At 42.4% G+C, this 19,625-nt stretch overlaps 1 protein-coding gene across 9 annotated transcripts in view; it reads right to left on the bottom strand.

Annotated features, from left to right (window-relative positions):
• SOGA3 (SOGA family member 3) overlaps positions 1 to 17,537 on the bottom strand; it is a 108,542-nt gene extending 91,005 nt beyond the window's left edge. For 5 of the 9 annotated variants that reach the window (XM_032650815.1, XM_032650812.1, XM_032650809.1 and 2 more), the window contains exons 1-4: positions 17,145 to 17,537; positions 14,022 to 15,217; positions 13,329 to 13,553; positions 11,366 to 11,524 (exon numbers count right to left, since the gene is read on the bottom strand). In XM_032650815.1, the coding sequence (XP_032506706.1) occupies positions 11,366 to 11,524; positions 13,329 to 13,553; positions 14,022 to 15,122 (1,485 nt within the window). In that variant the 5' untranslated portion in view covers positions 15,123 to 15,217; positions 17,145 to 17,537. The remainder of the gene's footprint in view (positions 1 to 11,365; positions 11,525 to 13,328; positions 13,554 to 14,021; positions 15,218 to 17,144) is intronic. The other 4 variants (XR_004352479.1, XR_004352480.1, XM_032650811.1 and 1 more) reach the window with 2 other exon arrangements.
• Between the last annotated feature and the right edge of the window lie 2,088 nt (positions 17,538 to 19,625).

Raw genomic sequence — 19,625 nt, 5'->3', positions numbered from 1 at the left:
TGTCATTTACCATCTGGATAAAGATCACTTTAACTGACCCTGAAATGTAAAAATCAGAATCAGAACAGACATCAAATAAGTGACTGTATTTCCATTAAAATGCAATCAAGTATAAAATATTCAATATATGACTGAATTTTAAATTTGGAAAATACTTCCTAATATACAGTGAAATTGCATGTTATATTTACTCAAATGTAACACAAGTATTGGAAAACAGAGGAACCAAGTAAATTCTAATTTTAGGAGCTAAAGCTGGGCTCTTCTGACAGCAATCATGTCTTCTGAAACACTGCTTCCCTTGCCTGTGCATTTATTGATAGCTTTTGTATGTATAACGGTGTGTGTGTGTGTGAATTAAATGAAATATGGTTCTTAAATTCAGAGAGCATAGAATTTAGCTGTGGAGTCAACAAAAGCTACAAAACAATCTAAAGTATCTTGTGCTTGAATACAAGAGCCCTCTACTCCCTGCTAAGATGTTTCTTTTTAAGAAGAATGTTTATAGGGCAGCAAAGGTAGGAGAGAAACATTTATCCAGACAAATTAGTGCTGTGAGCCCCTTTGATGGATGCAGGGGCAGACAGTGCAGCCTTGTTGTAAGCATGTCCCCAAAACCATTGCAAATGTGAGCTAATGGATGGTGAAGCAGCAAGGACTTCCGACATGCCCCATGCCTCATACCTCAGGACAGACTGAAGTTAGAATGGTTCCATAGTGAAGCTAGATGTAAGGGGGAACTTCAGAAAGTAGCAGACATTCATGGGAAAAGAGAAAGCAAAAGTGTTTCAAAGGCCTGTGTAAAAGAACAAGCACCCTAGGGCTTCCCTGGTGGCGCAGTGGTTGAGAGTCCGCCTGCCGATGCAGGGGACACTGGTTCATGCCCCGGTCTGGGAAGATCCCACATGCCGCGGAGCGGCAGGGCCCGTGAGCCGTGGCCGCTGAGCCTGTGCGTCTGGAGCCTGTGCTCCGCAGCAGGAGAGGCCACAACCGTAAGAGGCCCGCGTACCGCAAAAAAAAAAAAAAAAAAAAAAAAAAAAAAAAAAAGAACAAGCACCCTAGATAGATCTAAAGTTTCAACCTCATGGACTTAAAATTTCTTTCTAGGAGCTGTCTCAATCAGTTAATCTAGAGCTATGTGATAATAATAATATTATTAACACATATTATATTTTTATACTAACAACAACAAAATCTGATGTCTATATCATACCTTACAGTTTTTCACACTTTCATCCATGTTACCTCCTGTTATCCTTGTGAATAGACTGTATATGGAAAATATTTATTTTCCTTTAAGAGGTGATTAAATTGAGAATCAGCCATTAAATAACCTATCTGAAGTAACACAGGTATTAAATCTGTAAAAAGAAGAGCCAGGATCAACAGACCTGAAAACATTTTTCTAGCTTTATGTTCTTAGTTGTTTGTTTTTGTTTTTTTTTCCTCCGAAGACTCCCTTTTTGTGAGATAAAATAGATTTTTCCTATAGACACACCTTGGAAGTATTCTCTCAAAGCCTGCCCAGAGCAATCCCTAAATGTGTGCTACAGGTACAGAACTTAAAGATTCTAGGAGTACTGAGGTCCCTACCGAGGGCAGGTCATGTGTGGGTCAGGAAGAAGACGGAAGGGGCAGCCTGAGTCCCTGCAGTGAGGCCAAGCTGGCTAGTGGAGACCATGGGTTTGGAGGCAGACGGACTAGTGTGGACCTGGCCTGCTTTCTGAGCATTGAGTGTTCAGCTCTAAAATGAAACTATTAACAACACAATGATACATAAAGTGACTGGCTTATAATTAGTACTCAACACTGGTAGCTATTGAACAACTGCAGCCCTGGGGTAATTTTCCACATCTCCCCAGCCAAATTAACTGCTGAATTGACTGTCCCAAACATTGAAAATTGAAAGCAAATTTAGATAGTTTTGGGGAGTGAAAGGATCTGCAGCCTTCTCCCATTCTCTAAACATGCAGTTCACACTTTCTCACCAAAGAACACAGAAGTTAAACTGCAGAAATGATACCCCGGATATCAGAGTCGTCCTCTTGTTTTTGAACTCCCGTCCTCATTCCCCCTCCCAAGAAGCCTATGAGAACTTGTTTCAGGGAAGAGTTGCTGCTTCTGGAGAATAACTGGGGTTTGCGAGAAGCAAGGTAGAAGCCTGGAAATTTCTAGGAGGTAGCAAAAATCTCAAGAGACCTCTAATTCTGGAAGTGGGGTGAGGCTGGAGTTAGTCATCTGCTTCCTTCTCATCTTATTTGTATAGCCTCAGCACCATGGAAAGAGCCCTGATTCTGAGTCACATTTTTTGTTCTCTCTGCAAAATAGGGCCTGAAACACCTCTCTTAATTTCCATTCACTCTCTCTTTCAAAATTATTTGTTGTTTGTCAAATTTTGTCAATAACTACTGGTTGTTGTAGATACAATGATGAGTAAGACAGATTTAGTCCTTAACCTCAGGGAATTTACACTCTAGTGCAGGAAAAAATTCTAGACAAATTAAATATGAAATAGAAGTTGTTATAATATTACAGAATATATGGTCTAACTGACTACAAGCCAGGCACTGAACTGGACGCTGAAGGTGCCACAGTGATCAAAATAGGTAGGGCCCTGTCTTCATAGTGTTCACCACACTGAGACAATGAACATCAAAGTATTCAGTACTCAGTATTCAGCAAATACCCTGCTGTCAAATACAACCTCTACAAGGTTGTCCTTTCTATCAGAAAGTAATTAACTTTCTGATAGGAAAGACTACTACTCTCATGGCGACATTAACTGTTATTCCCTTATACACACTATACACATACTCAGTAAACGTTTGTTTAAAAATATTTGCTAAACTAAAGTCAGATCAAAGTCTTGGGATTTTAGCCTCATGGAAAAGGCTGAGACAGAGAGTAGATGCTATTTTCTGCCACTGCTAGAGGCAGGGCCGTTCTCAGGCAGCCAAGGGTGGCCGGGTAGACGGCAGTGGTAGAGAACAGTGTTGATAATTACTGCCCCAAAGCCTAAAAGCACCACAGGGACAAGTTAGGTCACAATGACACCCCTGAGTAAGGAAGGGACTAGGTTGTTTAATGGGGGCTGGTTCTACATGAGGTTTTTGTCTGTCACACACACAACAAAGGCCAAAGGACCTCAAAAAGATTCTTATTATGCTCTTGGAAACATAAAGACTTTCACCTTCAAAAAACATCAGAGAAGTCTCATATTATTTTAATAATAGCTAAAGACAAATGTATGGATGTTTAACTGATGACCAGCACTCATTAACTTGTGCCACACACCATAGGGTGAGAACCTGGCAGCCTTCCGGTGGCAGATTTCACTGCAGAGAATCATACGTTTAAAGAACTCACCTCAGAGACTTTCCGCACAACTTAGAATGTCTAGGTACCATCATTCAATACTCTGGTTTATTTCTTATTGGAAAAGATGGTGAATTCTTTGGTCATCGTGATGTCTTATTGGCCTCCTGGGTTGGAGAACTAAGACTACATACAAAGTGGGGCTCAGATTATTCAGAAAGCTTCACTTATTCTCAGCCCTGTACATTGGGTCTTCAGTTCTGATTTCGACACTAAACCAGGTCCTTGAATGCTGAATAGTAGCAACAACCAGAGAGTGTTGTAGGTCTTGGTCTCTGTGGTTGAAAACCCTTCAGCAGAGCCCTCAGTGAGTGCAAACTCTCAGTTTAATGCAATATTCTGATATCTGTGTGTGTGTGTGTGTGTGTGTGTGTGTGTGTGTGTGTGTGTGTGTGTATACTTACTGCCCAGTGTATATATTCTGCCCAGTGTATATATTCCACTGCAGTGGAAGCACAGAGTCTTAACCACTGGACCACCAAGGAAATCCCCTGATATCTGTATATTTGTAGCCTCCATGGTATCCATATGGTCACATTCTAGCAGATAATAAATTACTGTTCAATAAATACCTGTTGATTGAATATACAAAAAATTACAGTAATAAAATAATAGTAGTGATATGAAGTGGCATCCTGACTATGAACAGAACTTTCAGGAAGCACAGAGATGGATAACTGATAATGTCGAAAATGACATTTTCATAGAGACCTTTGAGAGCATTCAGTTTAATTTCTGCATTTATGGATAAAGAAACTGAGGCCTAAAAATTTCAAATTATTTGCTCAACATAACAGGGAATGAGAGGTGAGATTTTAAAGCCAGTTTCTAGACTCCATGACATATGTGATTTTTAATAAGTCACCCTCAAATTCGCAGCTAATGACAAAATGTCTTAACTTTATTTTCTGCAAAATTTAAATTCCTAATTTATTAAGTGTATAGGTGAGAACTGACAATTTTTACAAAGGTGAGAACTGACAATTTTTACAAAGGCTCATCCATCCATTGGTTGCCATCCATCATCACATAAAGTCTGTTTATAATTGTCAACATTCTGCTGTACTGTAATTGATTTTCTTCATGGTTATTCTGGAGACCTCTCATGAAACCTGGTGTTACCTCCATATTAGGTCACAGCTAGGTAAGAATTTCATTCAATATTTCTCTCCCTGACTTGACTGCTACTAAACTTAGATTAACAGTGTACATCCCCTGGACTAAGTTTTCCTTCATGTTCCCAGAATTCTTCTGTGACCAAAGTTTTAAACCCTTATTTCAATGGTTATGATTTACCAAGAACCATTTCAAACCCCTTTTTAAAGTAGGTTGGAGGGCTTCCCTGGTGGCGCAGTGGTTGAGAGTCCGCCTGCTGATGCAGGGGACACGGGTTCGTGCCCCAGTCTGGGAAGATCCCACATGCCGCGGAGCGGCTGGGCCCGTGAGCCATGGCCGCTGAGCCTGCGCGTCTGGAGCCTGTGCTCCGCAACGGGAGAGGCCACAACAGGGAGAGGCCCGCGTACCGCAAAAAAAAATAAATTAATTAAAAAATAAAGTAGGTTGGATAGAGAAGTCAGAGAAGTAAACAACTCTTCAGTAACTATGTGGTAACATGCTTCCACGAAGATACCGAAACACAGGTCAGCTGCTCAGTTTTCAGAGGCAGATCACTCAAAGTTCGGCCTAAAGCCCCAGGTCCTCTGTTAAACTGGCAGAGTCCAGGGTGAGAGACTTAGCGCCCATGGATATGGTTTATCAGCAAGTGCAACAACCATTTCAAAATACATTTATCAAACAATTTCTATGAAGCCATGGGAACTGCATGTGTACTCAATGGGAAGTGCTTAGTCCATTATTGTAAGAGTTCATCATTTGCACAGTGCCTTACTGTTTCAAGAATATAAAGTTTGAAATTCCAGCCAAGAAAAGAACTGAAATCTGATCCATTGTACAGGGTGTGTAATGCTGATGTGTACTTTTATATAAAACAAAACCCAGAAATTTGAGGTTTATAATAAAAAAATCAATATTTTTCACAAAATAAGCCAACAGGGATTTTCTGATCTGTTCACTACTTCACTTCTACTGAGAACTCGGCATCAGGGTAAAAGAAAAGTGCCATTTACCCAAATGAGTCTTGGGAATCACTTCAAAGTGCATATAACTGCATATGTAATTTCGTTTAAAAAATCCAATAAGGTTTATAATTCCGAAATCAATATATCTTTAAAAATGCAACAATTGGTGACCTGGAAGACAAGCTTTTCTATGCTTACCTGGCACATTATTCTTTGCTTTTAATTTAGTTTCTTTTATTCCTGCCTATGTTATTCAACAAACTACTGCCTCTGAGAAGATGTGACTAACGTCATAGTGTTTAATTGATGCATTTCAAAATATTTATAGTAATTTCATCAAAAATATCAATGATTACTGTTCCATTTTTTCAAATTATAAGTTAACTACCAGAACCAGGGGAAAATACTTGAATGCTAAAGAAATTCCCCATTTAAACTGTCTTTTGGGCTGCCTCTTTGCTGATTTATCACTCAGTATTTCTTTTTGCACTTTATAACTTAAACATGCCCTATCAAAACCAAGTATGGTTACAATCAGTTCTTTATTTTATATAAGAAAATAAGTAGGGTGGGAGGGAGGGAGACGTAAGAGGGAAGAGATATGGGAACATATGTATATGTATAACTTTCACTTTGTTATAAAGCAGAAACTAACACACCATTGTAAAGCAATTATACCCCAATAAAGATGTTTAAAAAAAAGAAAAGAAAAGAAAAGAAGTAGGTAGTTGTAAACAGTCAGGACAAGCATTTGTTTATTAGAGTGTTCTGCCTGTACAGAGTCTGAGTAAACAGATATATTCTCTATGTACTCGATAAAATTTTTTTTAAAAAAGAGGCACTACTGTTGAAATTTATAGCACTAATTATTTTTGTGTTCTAGAATGAAAGTTCATTGTAATACATAGGATATATTAACCAAGTGCACAGAAAATAGAAGTCCCAAGATAGATGGTGCTATTGCAGTAGGCCAGTTAACAGCCCCCTAGAGCAAAGGCCAGTAAAAGCTAAGAAAATTATTTTCTTTTAAGATTCTTGGGTCCGGGTGAGGGATGAGACGACACAAAGAGATTCTGAACTGAAAAAGATCTAACAAAGAGTTCTCATCATCATCATCTCAGTTACTGTTACTCTTTTTTCCTTTTCCATCTTTAAAGATCCTCTGTTGGTTTATTCTTTTCTCAAATATCTGTCAGCAGTGCTTCTCCAAGTACCAGACTTTAAAGGTGACGTGAGAAGACGCCTTCCTCCTGAAGAGCACAGGGCTTTCAAAGCTTTGAAAATAAAGGTTGTTCCCACAGCAGCAGGACTTCAGAAAGGGCAGTGATCCTCAATTAACTGTAGCAGAGACTCACCCCTCATAGAACCTCCTCCATACTGATATATAGCCTACTCTATATTCTCATTATGTGTGCATTAACCCATCCTGGCATTCAAAGAGCTAGTTGTAGTTTCCATAAAATAACTTTTACAAAAACTTCTGTCTCACTGATTGTTTGTGATGCTGAAAGATAGAAAAGCATTTTTCCCAGGTTACATAAAGGTAAAGGCATTTTTCTACTGCAAGAAAGCATAATGCCAGTAGTAATCAATGTTTTATAAGTAGGATGAGAATGCCATTAAGATTCTAAGGCAGCATCCTAAGAGATCCCTCCGGTTTACAGGTGGCAGAACATCAGCTGTTCAACGCAAGCAATGAGTAGTAGTAGAGTCAACTTATTACCTCCATCCTGCCTCTGCTCAACTCTTCTTTCCCCCAGTACCGACTCCCTGCTCTCAGGGGGAGAAGACAAGCAGATGGATGTGAGCAGGTGCACAGGACCTTGTGCAGCCACCAGCCCTGAGAGCAATTGGCCAACACCCTTGAAGCCAGTTAAACTCTTAGAAAATGGTTTCCAAACTCCAGCAGATGGCCTACTGTTCCCAGTTGTGCTGTTCTACATCTATATGACTCCATATAGGAAACTAAAATCTGCGAGTTGGAGGATTGCTTCTCTGTAGTGTATTCTATTGGGCATTTTATGATTTTACTCCATAACTAGTGCATTTTCTTCATAATGGAAAGCTTGGCCTGGTTATGTTTTCTCCACTGGTAGAACGCCTCAAAGTGATAAAAGTTGTGTGGTTAACACTCACCAAGGACTTGAATATGTTTTCATTTTACAAACAAGAAAGCAGATGATTAACTGAAGTTGTTGAAGTTAGATGGGGACAAGTCAGGCTTCAAACTCACAACCTCTACCGCACAAAGTAAGCCAGTTATGATTGCAATTCAGTTTTTTTTTTTTTTTTTTTTTTTTTGCGGTACGCGGGCCTCTCACTGTTGTGGCCTCTCCCGTTGCGGAGCACAGGCTCCAGACGCGCAGGCTCAGCGGCCATGGCTCACGGGCCTAGCTGCTCTGCCGCATGTGGGATCTTTCCCGGACCGGGGCATGAACCCATGTCCCCTGCATCGGCAGGCGGACTCTCAACCACTGCGCCACCAGGGAAGCCCCGCAATTCAGTTTTTATATTTATTTTTTTGGAGAATAACAAAATCACCATTACAAAAATCTTAATTTTAATGAAACATTTCTGATTTCTAAACTACTTTTAACTACTTTTTCTATTTCTGAACACTATGAAGGTCAACCTCTAGTGAATGATTATGGAACTTTTCTGCCAGAATATATTTCATTTTCCCTTTATTGGACCATTTAGAATCCTTCAGATATTTAACTTCTGCTTTCTCTCCCTTCTTCTCTATTTCCATTTCTTTTCCCTATCACCACTTACCTACTCAAACTGTGAATGCTATTTTAGAGCCCATTTTAAAAATAAAAGGTCACTTTAAAAGCCAACGTCCTGCATACCTGCTCCTAAATTTTTTACACTTTTATTGTTGCAGTCTCTAATTAGGGATTGGAGTTTGGCTTTTTTAAGTCCAAGGAGGATGAGAATTTCTTCTTTGGCATGAACATATACCCACACTGCCTAATGCAGCAAGAGTATCTTCCTAATTCAGAGTTAGAACCCTGATGGAGGAAACAGTTATAAGAAAAAGTGTGGAAAACAAATGGAAATGCATTTTTACAATGATTCTCCTGAGGACGTCCCCAGATTCCAGTCATTTTTTTCTAGTAGCCAGATTATCTTGGCTTTTATTTTAAGATGGGAAAAGTCTCATCTCTCTGGCTAATGGACAGCCAGTCTACAGGAATTTCCCCCTTTCCTGGACACAGGATGAAAATCAGAAAGCTCTTATGCCATTCTTAAATCCAACTTTCCAGATATCCACTTGAAAAACATTGATATAATGCCAAATCACGAGGCATTTTTCTATCCCTTATAATCAGTGAAGTTTGTTTTTACTTGAATTTTTTTTTTTTTTTTTTTGCGGTGCACGGGCCTCTCACCGCTGTGGCCTCCCCCGTTGCAGAGTACGAGCTCTGGACGTGCAGGCTCAGCGGCCATGGCTCACGGGCCCAGCCGCTCCACGGCATGTGGGATCTTCCCGGACTGGGGCACGAACCCGCGTCCCCTGCATCGGCAGGCGGACTCTCAACCACCGCGTCACCAGGGAAGCCCTGAATATTTTTAATTGGATAAACAAAGAGTATGGAAGAAGGCAAGTGAGGTCTGAATATGGAATGGAGCCTTATGGACCTGACAATGAGCTTTCTTCTTGCTTGTCCATAAGAAGGTATTTAAGAGCTATTCTTATAGGTTGAATTGTGCCACTGCTCCAATTTACATGTTGAAGTCCTAATACCAAGCAAGTACCTCAGAATGTGACCTTATTTGGAGAGAGGGTCTTTACTGAGACAATCAAGCTACAATAAAGCCATTACAGCAGGTCCTAATCTAATTTGACTGGTGTCTTACAAGAAGGGGAAATTTGGTCATAGACAGCTACGGGGAGAATGCCATGTGAGTGTGAAGATGCATATATATAAGCCAAGGAGAGAGGCCTGGAATAGATCCTTCCTTCACAGCCCTCAGAAGAAACCAACCCTGACAACACCTTGATTTTGGACTTTTAGCCTCCAGAACTGTGAGAAAATAAACTTCTATTGTTTAAGCCACTCAGTTTGTAGTACTTTCTTATGACAGCCCCACCAAATAACAGCTACCTACTTAATTTTTTCAAACTTTCAATTTTTCACAAACTTCAACTGTACATTATTACCGAAGAAACCTATCCTTATATTTATATTAATTTAATATTTGATCTCTCAACTTTAGCATAAAATCTATGCTGTTCTTTAATGGTAACGTCCTGGACTTCATGATAAAAGTCATGATAGCTGCAAGAGGTGTGGAGATTCATTGAAAATAACACTTTATAACTGCACTGAGGCAAGTAGAAGTTAGAGGACTTTTAAGTCACCCAATTAGTTACTGGTGAAGATAGTCCCACCACTCCCAGTCGCCATGTTTTTCTGCTGTAGCACACAGCCACCCTTAGGTATTAGCTAAGAATCACATATCAGTACAATGATTTTTTTTTTTTTTTTTTTGGCGGTACGCGGGCCTCTCACTGCTGTGGCCTCTCCTGTTGCGGAGCACAGGCTCCGGACGCGCAGGCTCAGCGGCCATGGCTCGCGGGCCCAGCCGCTCCGCAGCATGTGGGATCTTCCCGGACCGGGGCACGAACCCGTGTCCCCAGCATCGGAAGGCGGACTCCCAACCACTGCGCCACCAGGGAAGCCCCAGTACAATGATTCTGCCCTAATTTGTCATGTTAAAAATGTTTAAATTCAGGATAATATAAGTAGAAACTTAGATCACAAAACAGGTTGCCCCACTGAAACAGTGTTCTACAAATTCCTGCCACACATTCTTAATTGACAACTGATATTTTCACTGTTAAACGGTAGTTATATTTTTATACCATTTCGAGATAAACACAGCAGTGGAATGTGCCAATATCTCAGTTAGTCTATGGGAAGATTAGGATTTTCATTTAAATTCTGCATATTTAAGCAGAGGAAGTGTCCAGAGGACCACGTGTGTATTTGCTAATTCTCAATAATGGTTTTCACAAGTTGCACTGTACATTTTCAGGCAGTTTTCAAGGAAGAATATTATTTCAATTCAAACTGTTACTTTTCACAAAGCTATTTCTTTCTTTTTTTTTAAACATCTTTACTGGAGTATAATTGCTCTACAATGGTGTGTTAGTTCTAATTATTTCTCGATACATCTTTCTGTTTCTTTTATTCTCGTTATTTTCTTTGATACTGATTTTGTGCTTTGAGAAGATTCAGGGGAAACATGGTAGGAATTTTCTAATAGCTGATGTGGAAGAGAACTCTGACTCTTGTACCCGAAAGGGTAGGACTGAGATGAATTTATTAAAGTTACAAGTAGATAGATTTCAACTCAAAGAAAACCTTAAACAGAGCTATGCTGTGATAAAATTGGCTGCTGGAGATGATCTTAAGGGCTAGTCACTGGTGAAGTTCTAAGTATTAGACCATTTGGGGGCTTTGTTATAAGAAGGAATCAAACAATGATCAGATTAGATTGAATGGCCTTTATGGTCTTTTTCATCCTGAAAGTCAGTAGTAATCTCACAGGATTAGCACTTCCCCTCAACTAACAGAAGGCTTATTCCTTCATATTCTTGATATCCTTTGTGTTTGGTATAGCTGTGTAATTTATTTAATTAACATCCATTTAGATACCACACATGAAGCATCCGTCACAGCTCATATATGTCAAGTCAGAGGCAGGGTAGAGGTCAGAATTTCTTCTTTGCTACTTATTTATTAGTATGAAATCATGTATCTGTTACTATATTGGGTGAGAACAACAAACTGTCCTATAATCATAAAAAGTTTAATTATTTTAACAGTCATATTAGTCTTTGGTACGCTCTTTGAAGAGCTAAATATATATAGCACGCCATGAGATAACTGATTACTAACCTCCTTCACTTTTTCCAGTTCATTCTGCAGAGCTTGCTTTGCTATCTCAACTTCTATAAGCTGTTGCCTCAGTTTCTCATTTTCATCTTCTGTTGTTGTTCGCTTTTCTTCCACATTTTCCAATTCATGGTGAAGTCTCACAGATACATCCTTTGCTACCTAAATTTAAGTGTTTTTAACAATAAACTGTAATTAAAGACAATACAACAAATGGGCTTAAGTTATATTAAAAGTACTAGAACCAATATGTATATAGTGTCTACCATATGCCAGACATCATTCCAGATGCATTACATATAAGCCATTTCACATACATAAACCATTTAACTCTCTCAACAATCCCATGAAATAGATCCTATTATTATTCCTGTTTTATAGATGAGGAAAACTGAGTCTCATGGAGGTAAAGTAATACGCTCAAGGTGACACAGCTAACAAGTGGCCAGGTAGTCTGGCTCTCCACTCTGTTCCCTTAATGTCTACAAGACATCATGGTTATAAATGTTCAATTGTGTTTTATCACGTGTAGAGATTTCACAAGTCTCTAATTCCACAACAAAACTATGAGGTAGATGCCTCCATTATCACTTATTTTAAAGACTAGAAAATAAAATATTCCCAGGTAGGGTCTGGGGCTTGAATTTTGATCCTAACATTCCAGGTGCTTAGTTTTAAGAAATATTTTAGTCTTTGAGACTTTTGTTTGTTTGTTTAAATTAGTGTGTGCATTTTTGCCTCCTGTTTTAAGATTACCTCAGAAATTTTAGGGTTTGGAAGAAAAGTGGGGCAGTCTGGTGCTGTAGCTCAGGATACAGGCTGTGGTTTTGGACTGAGTGGGGAGCCAGCCTGACCAACTACTAGCCAAGTTCCAGGGCTAGGGGCTGGGCACTTAACTTTCCTAAAAGGTTCATTGTGGGCACCTGTAAAATGATGCTATTTATAATCCCTTCCTTACAGGTTTTTCTCCTTGAGAACTAAATGAAATAATAATATGAGTAACAATGGTTGCCACAGTGCCTGGTGCCTAGTCAACACTTGACAAATGTCAGAAAAAGGAAAAAAAGAGAAATGATACAACGGCTTTCATAAAATGTTTTCCCATGGCTTTCTTTTAAAAAAAATACAAGATAATTACACTCGGCTTTTAAATCTTCATGAAATTAATCAATTAAAATTATATTTCGTTTGCTGTCCCAGACCATGAAGATAACATCTGATTTGCGTTGTCAGTGAATCTGCCTACAGTAAAACCAAACGAACAGACCACACCTACCTAAAAAACGCACTTCAAAGTTGAAATTTCTCCACTGGGGGAGACTCTGAAGAAGCAACCTCCCTAAAAACATGGTTCTTTCATTTAGCGCACTCTCCCTTTACTTTTCCAAAAGGGACCACAAGCTGGACAGTCTTCCTTTCTGGGAGTTATCTAAGTGGTAATTACAGAAAGGAAGGAGTTCTGGAAGAAGGCGTTGGGGACGGGGGTGGCTTTCAGAGAGAAATCTTAACTCTAATATCTTCCCAGTGCTGTTCCTATTCTGGGCTTCAACTCCACTGAAGGAGTCTTCACCGCGCTGCTCCAGAGGGCCTGACTCCATCTGGCCTGCGCTTGGAGGTCAGTCTCTGGAAGTCAGATCAAGGCCTGCGCTCGGCCACGCCGTTTCCGCCGCGGAAGGAGGCGCCCTCCTCCCACCACCTCTGTAATCGTCACCGTGGCTCCCAGGGCAGCCCGCAGAGCTCGCTCTCTGCAAGACCCTCCCCCCACACAGGGCTCTTCAGACCCACCTGTCCGTTTTTCCTCTTCCCTTTCCGGGACCTTGACATTCTGTGATTGGCGCTGCGAAACTCCGTGCCCCTAGAGCTCTTTGCCAATCACCACTGAAGGCCTTTCAACGCAAAGCGCCCGTGACCTGAGTCCCCACCCACCGCCCCTGCCGCGCGCCCCCCGGGCCCCGGCGCCGCAGACCTTGAGGTCCTGCTCCAGGCTGCGCAACAGCTCCCCGTCGATCTCCCCGGTCTGCGCGTAGCGGAGCCTTTTGCGCTCGGCTTTGCGGAGGCGGTACTGCAGGATCCGGCAGTTTTTGTTGGCTCTCTCCAACTCGTGGCGCATTTCCTGCAGTTGGCAGGCATCCTCCTCGAAGAAAGTGTCCCTCATCTCGTCCATCTCGGTCCTCAGTTCATCGATCTCGTTCTGAGGCGGTGACAGGCCGCGGGTCAAAATTAGCTTCGCCTCCCACCCCTCGGACATACACCGTCTACACCCCATCCCAGCTCCAAATTCTCAGCTTTACTGCTCCCTCTCCATGAGACAGGAATGACCCGGAGCTGAATGAACAAGAAGAAACTAGAAAAAACGGGCCCTCTTTAGGCCTTCCCTCGCTCTCCTACTCCAGCTCTGTCCGTGAAAAAGTGAGCCAAACCATAATAATCGGAGAAACGAAGGCCCAGATTTGGATCTAAATAAAAACCTAACGCTGCTGATCGCAAAGCCCTTTTAGATCCGGAAAGGGCCTAGGGACCCCCTCCCCTCATTTCCTGTTCCCCTCCCTCTTGAAGGCTCCCTAACTGGTTAGCAGCCTCTCACTCCCGCCAGGACACGCCCTAATGCTCCGAGGCCCACACCTCCCCTCCTCCAACCCGTCCCCCACACCCTCCTCACCTTGAGAGTCTCGTTTTCCTCCCGCAGCTTCTCCATCTCCTCCTGCATTTCCTCCTGCTCCTGGAGCTGCTGCGGGTGCGGCTGCGACGAAGGGGGCGCCGCTGCCTGCATGCCGCCGCCGCCGCTCGCGCTGCCCTCTGCGCCCTGTTGGGGGCCCTCTGCTGCCGCCGCCATTGGGGAGGTGGGAGGGACTGCGAGGGGCTCACAAATGGCAGGGGCGCCAGCGACCGGAGAGCTGCGATTGCTGCCGCCGCCGCCGTTCTTACTGTGCATCTGAGCCGCGGCGGCCGCCGCCGCCGCCCGCTCTTTCTTGAGATGGAACTGGATGAGCTCAGACTGCAGACATCCTTCCTTCCAGTAGCTCCCTCCGCCACCGCTGCCAGGCCCCACAACGCCAATCCCAGAGTTTCTGCTGCCAGAGCCTGGGGTTTTGCCCGCAGAGGAGGTGGATGGCGAGGGGGAGGCCCCCTCCGCGCCGCTGCCGCCCCTCGCCTGAGCGCGTACGCTTTTCCCTCGCCAGCCCCTGGGCGGCGGCGGCGGCTGCGGAGCGCCCCCCTCCCTTTCCCCAGAGCCGCTGCCGGCTCCTCCTCCTTCCCCACCCCCTCCTCCTCCTTCTCCGAGAGGAGGGGGTTCCCCGAGTTTAGAGGACGCGGGCTCTAGCTCCCGGGGCGGCTCCTCCGACGCGCCAGGCCTCCTGACACCCACCGGGGCCAGGGTCGCCACGGGGGCCACTTCAGCACCAGCCAAGGACTGGACAGCTCCCGGCGCGGCCCCCTTGGGCGCCAGGGGCGCGGCCTTCTCCGCCCCTCCTCCGCTTCCTCGGGCGCTGGCCGGAGGCGCCGTGCGGCTCACGGTCTTGTTGCCCTGCTGCTGCTGCAGCTGCTGCTGTCGAATAGAATTGAGTTTAGTACCAGCCCCTACCGGGGACCGGGTGGCCGCGGTGGTCTGTCGGACCGAATTGTCTCTCGGTCTAGCGGGTGACTGAGCACGCTGCTGCTTTCTGCTGCTGCCCTCCGGGTGCAAGCGAGCCTCAGTGGCAGCTGTGGCGGCAGAAGCTGCGGCTGTGGCAGGGGCAGCGCCCCCCGTCGGTGGCTGACTCATTGCGGTCTAGGAAGAATCTATCAGAGGCGATTTACAATAGTCTATCACCAGATCACTCTCTTCCCTCCTCACTGCCAGCAACCTTCCTTTCTAATCTGGGACAGAAACAAAAGAAGGAAAGCACACAGCGTGTCTGCATTGTTACAGAGCAAAGAGTGATTTTCCGTAACAAGAGAAGCCCTAGAAAATGAGGTTTGGACGGCGCTTAATAGAAGACTAGACTTTAGAACTAGGATGTAGAACTGTCAATTCTCATTTTGCCCAGGGAGGCGCTATCTCCATCTCACGCCACCTCAGTAAAATGAAGATCTGAAAGCCGCTGAACCTCCCATTCTCACGGTAGCAGGTTATGGCAAGGATGGAATCAGAAAGGAATTGATGGGAAGGGAGTTTTTTGTTTGTTTGTTTGTTTAAGAAGATAAGGTCAAGAAACTTCAGAAGGAAAAGAAGTCCAAAGGTTAGAACTGTCAATACCCTGATTTTTCAGCTTTGGTTTCCTCACTATCAAATCTTCGTTTCAAAGCCTAATTTCATGGAGAAAGTTTTAATTGATATTCCCAAGTGTCAATTAGATGAAAAGGGTTATGAAAGGGTTTTTCTTAGAGAACACTTGTTACGGATAAATGATACTTTTCTCAAACAGCTCTAGCCCTTAATGTTGCATTTTGTGAGAGAAATACACCCAATTTCCTTTAGACTAGAACTAAAAGAAAATATAAATAATGAATGACTTTAAGCCAACTTCAGTTTCAAGAAAATATGGCATTAAAAATCATCTATGTGGTTTAGTCATTAGCAGCGCTGAAGGGATTTTTCTTTTTCTTTTAATTTATTTATTTTTTAGTTTTGAGAAATAAATTAAAAATCATTTGGAAAAATTTATTGGTGGCTCTGCACAATTTCTTAAATTACAGGTGATAACTTTTTCTACACTTATCTAAATTTCAATGTTCTTGTGAATTGCTTTAGTTTTAAGTGTAATTGCTAAACAAAGTATTTTCATTATTAAGCACCTTCTCAGATGGTACATAACAGGCAAAGGTGTACTTTTAAAGTGCCCAGTCCTTTCCATGAAGCCAAATGCTAAGACAGAATGACCCTGCACCCAAGAAGGCTGGTGCATCCTCACTCACGGTGGTAAGATCAACTTCTGTTTTGTATTTTTTCCAAGATAAATCCATCACTGGCTTTTAAAATCTGGAAAATAGCAACTTAAAACCCACTGCCTCCTGGTTTTTTCTCCCTAGTGATCCAGCTGCTTAGTCAGCTAGTCAGTTAGGTGCGTTTTCCTTAGAAATATAATTTCTCTCTAAAGGGCATGACTGAAAAGGGCATGACTAGGCAGAAAGTTCTGCTTTAAAAAAAATCCTCCTATTAGGGGAGGAGATACTTGCTAGTTACTTTACTAGCATTAGTCCTGTTATTGTCTAAGTATCATAGCTTAGTCAATGTGTAGTAATCCCTCATTTTATAAAGAAATATTACTGGAAGGCTCCTCCACCTCCCTTTCTCTTTCTGGGATCTCCTTCCAACTCAATTTGGAAAATAACAGTGAACAAAGAAGACATGGGGAGGGAGAGGGAGGAGTCATCCATCAACTTATTTTCTACATGTTCTCCCAGAGCAACATGCTCCTAGAATATCTGGTCTAGTTCACTAGCAGGTCACACTAACCGGGATCACCCAAATAAGTCATATTGCCAATGCAAACTTATTTTTGTTTTGAATTAGGCAAAACCACTCTGAAGCTGAGAGCCACCAGAGAACGTTTAATTCGGCCCCCATACAGCTCTATCGCAGGAGAAAGCTCGAGTTCCAGGAACTCGGCTCCCACAATCAAAGGTACCTGGCTGCTGTCACGTGGTTCTCACAAAGTACCAGGATGCTGTGTCTCTTTGAGGCTTCTCCTATGAAATTCGCCAACCCAGCAACCCCAGCACGGCCTAAACCAACAATTTTAATCTCAAGTTTTATCTGCCCACTCACCCTCCCCATCCCTTTAGAAAATCCAGAACTGCTCACTTCTTGGCAGAGGCGATGTTTTGAGGCTGGAGCAAATCAACAGCGCTTTCCTTCTGATCTTCCGGGGACCTCAGGGTTCTTACTGTGTCTTTTCGGAGACGAGGAGAGTTTAACTTCGTAGTTTTATATATGCGACTATCTGGCTGAGCACTTTTGACTTTGGACCGGCTCGCCCCAGTTCCACACCCACTCTGTTTCTCCAAACAATGGCGTTAACGTGGAGACTCAACGGCCGGAAGAGCGGATTACTCCTTGGCGGCCCGCGGCTGGGCTGGAGCTGCGGCTCTGAGCAGGCGAACACGCAAGGTACCAAGCCGTGCCAGACGCTCCCCGGGAAGTGCACTGATATTCGTGAGCTGGCCTCACCGGACTGGGCAGGGGAGGGGGCGGGATTGCAAGGGAGGACTGCGTAGAAGTAACCAAAGAGAGGCTACTTTCAAAAGGGAAGAGAAGAAGGCGGAGTGCGGAGGCGGAGGGGCGGGCGGCAAGAAGACAAAAAGGCCAGAGCCACGCCCGCGATGGAAGACCGGTAGCCAAGCTCACAGTCCTCGCTGCACTCGCATACCCCTTACTCGGCGGAAGATTCCCAAACCGCTCGAAATCGGATGCACTGGCTTTCCTCAAAGCTTTGTCCTGGACCGCGTCAATTGCCATCAATTATTTACTTGAGCTTTTCGCAGGGAGGCGGATTCCAACAGCCTTCCGGGCTTGACTGACGTCTCCTGATGCAGCGGCAAGGCGCTGGCGGGCGGCTGCTGGGAGTTCTCTTTGTTCGCTCCCTTTAATTCTCAGTCGAGCTCTCCACGCGGTGCGCCTTCCCCACCCCCAGCCAAGGCGGAGTCTTCAGACGTCTTTTCCACGGGTAGATAATGGTTGCCAGACCAACGGTCCCACAGACAAAGGGTTCTTGTCATGCCACGACTAATTTGGTACAAACCGAATAAATACCGGTTTACAGCGATCCTTTACAGATGGGTTTGCCTTCGGTACATTTTCTTCTCTCCTTTATTAAGTTCCAGTTTCCACTGTGAATACAAGGAACAATTACCAGGATCCATAATCTTTATAGTAGTGCATGCGGGTAACAGGAATCATCTAATGTATTTATTATAAGATAGGCATTTAAAGGAAATTCAGGGGGAAAAGGGAATTCAGAATATGTGCCTTTACGATGTACAAGAATCCATAATACTTCACAGTAATAGTATTTTTAAATGACCGGAAAATTCTCTTTTCCCTTCTAGTTTTGTTTATTTTTATTTTTTGGTGGTGATGGGAGGGGGAGTGGTGTGGAGGAAAGTATGAAGTTCTTCTTACCTTTAAGAATTCCTTGGTGAACTTGAAGACAAGAATGAAAATAAACACTGTTTTAGAAAGGGTATTTTATTTATTTTAAATTTCTCTTACATTAATATTGTGGTTTTGTATGTAAAATGAGGTCAATATCTTGAATAATTTTTTATATTAATATGAATTTTAGTGTAACAGATTTTATTTTCCAAGTGTAATATCTTGCATTAAAAATGAAATAACACAATTTAGGAGTGTTTGGCATTCAGACAATATCATTACAGCAAAATAAAAAGATGTTCAAGCCCTGGTGATTAGTATCTCCAGCAATATATAAGACAAATATAGCAGCAGGACAAAATCATTCACGTACTCATCTGCTCCCAAATAGATAAATGCCTAGTTTATGCCTGGCACTGTCCAAGGTCCTGGGTATGCAAAGATAAGAAATAGTTCCTGTCTGGGAAGGCTTAAGCATATTGATGGGAATTGGGATAATTTCCATATAATCCTTTAAATACTTTTTGAAGGTGGAAATGTGATGTCTGTGACTCTATAATGAATAGCTCAGACTTTGACTAGCATACCAAAAATACAGAGAAAAAGGCAAAGTAAAATGTAATCACAATTTACTTGGAATTTATGCTAACTAATAAATTGTCATTATGTACTCAAATTTGAGTTGCGATTTCCTTAAGAAATACTAAGATCTATTTAACCAAAATGGATAAAAAAATTTTCAGGTTAATCTTTACAAATCATATAATATTATAAACATAGTCTGTGGACAGAAAACCTACCTGGTCCTGCTTCTTTAAGAACTTGTACCCTGTTCCGGCATCTATGTTTCAATTTTTCCTAAGGCAGTATTATTTATTTCAAAGCAATTAGTAACTTTAAGTCTAATAAAAATCAAGAATTCATTATCATCATTCTTAAGCACGTTATCATGTGCTTAAGTGTGTCATTTTATAATATAGTATTATGCAATTTCAAGGTTTTAAACTTTTTAATAATAAAGATTAAGTATGAGCAATATTTAGGATGCTTCTTTACTCATGTAAATATGCCATAAGAAGAACTTTTGAATTGGAAATTTATCTGATTTATTTTATTTTCTAGTTAAAATTATATTTCTCCAATTAAGCAAGCACCAAAGATGATTATTCAAAGATTTTGTCAGAATTTAGA

Source organism: Phocoena sinus, chromosome 12 (genome assembly GCF_008692025.1).
Source record: "Phocoena sinus isolate mPhoSin1 chromosome 12, mPhoSin1.pri, whole genome shotgun sequence".
Lineage (NCBI taxonomy): Eukaryota > Metazoa > Chordata > Mammalia > Artiodactyla > Phocoenidae > Phocoena > Phocoena sinus.
Note: the sequence above shows the minus strand (reverse complement) of the source record. Positions and strands in the feature narration are given on the sequence as shown.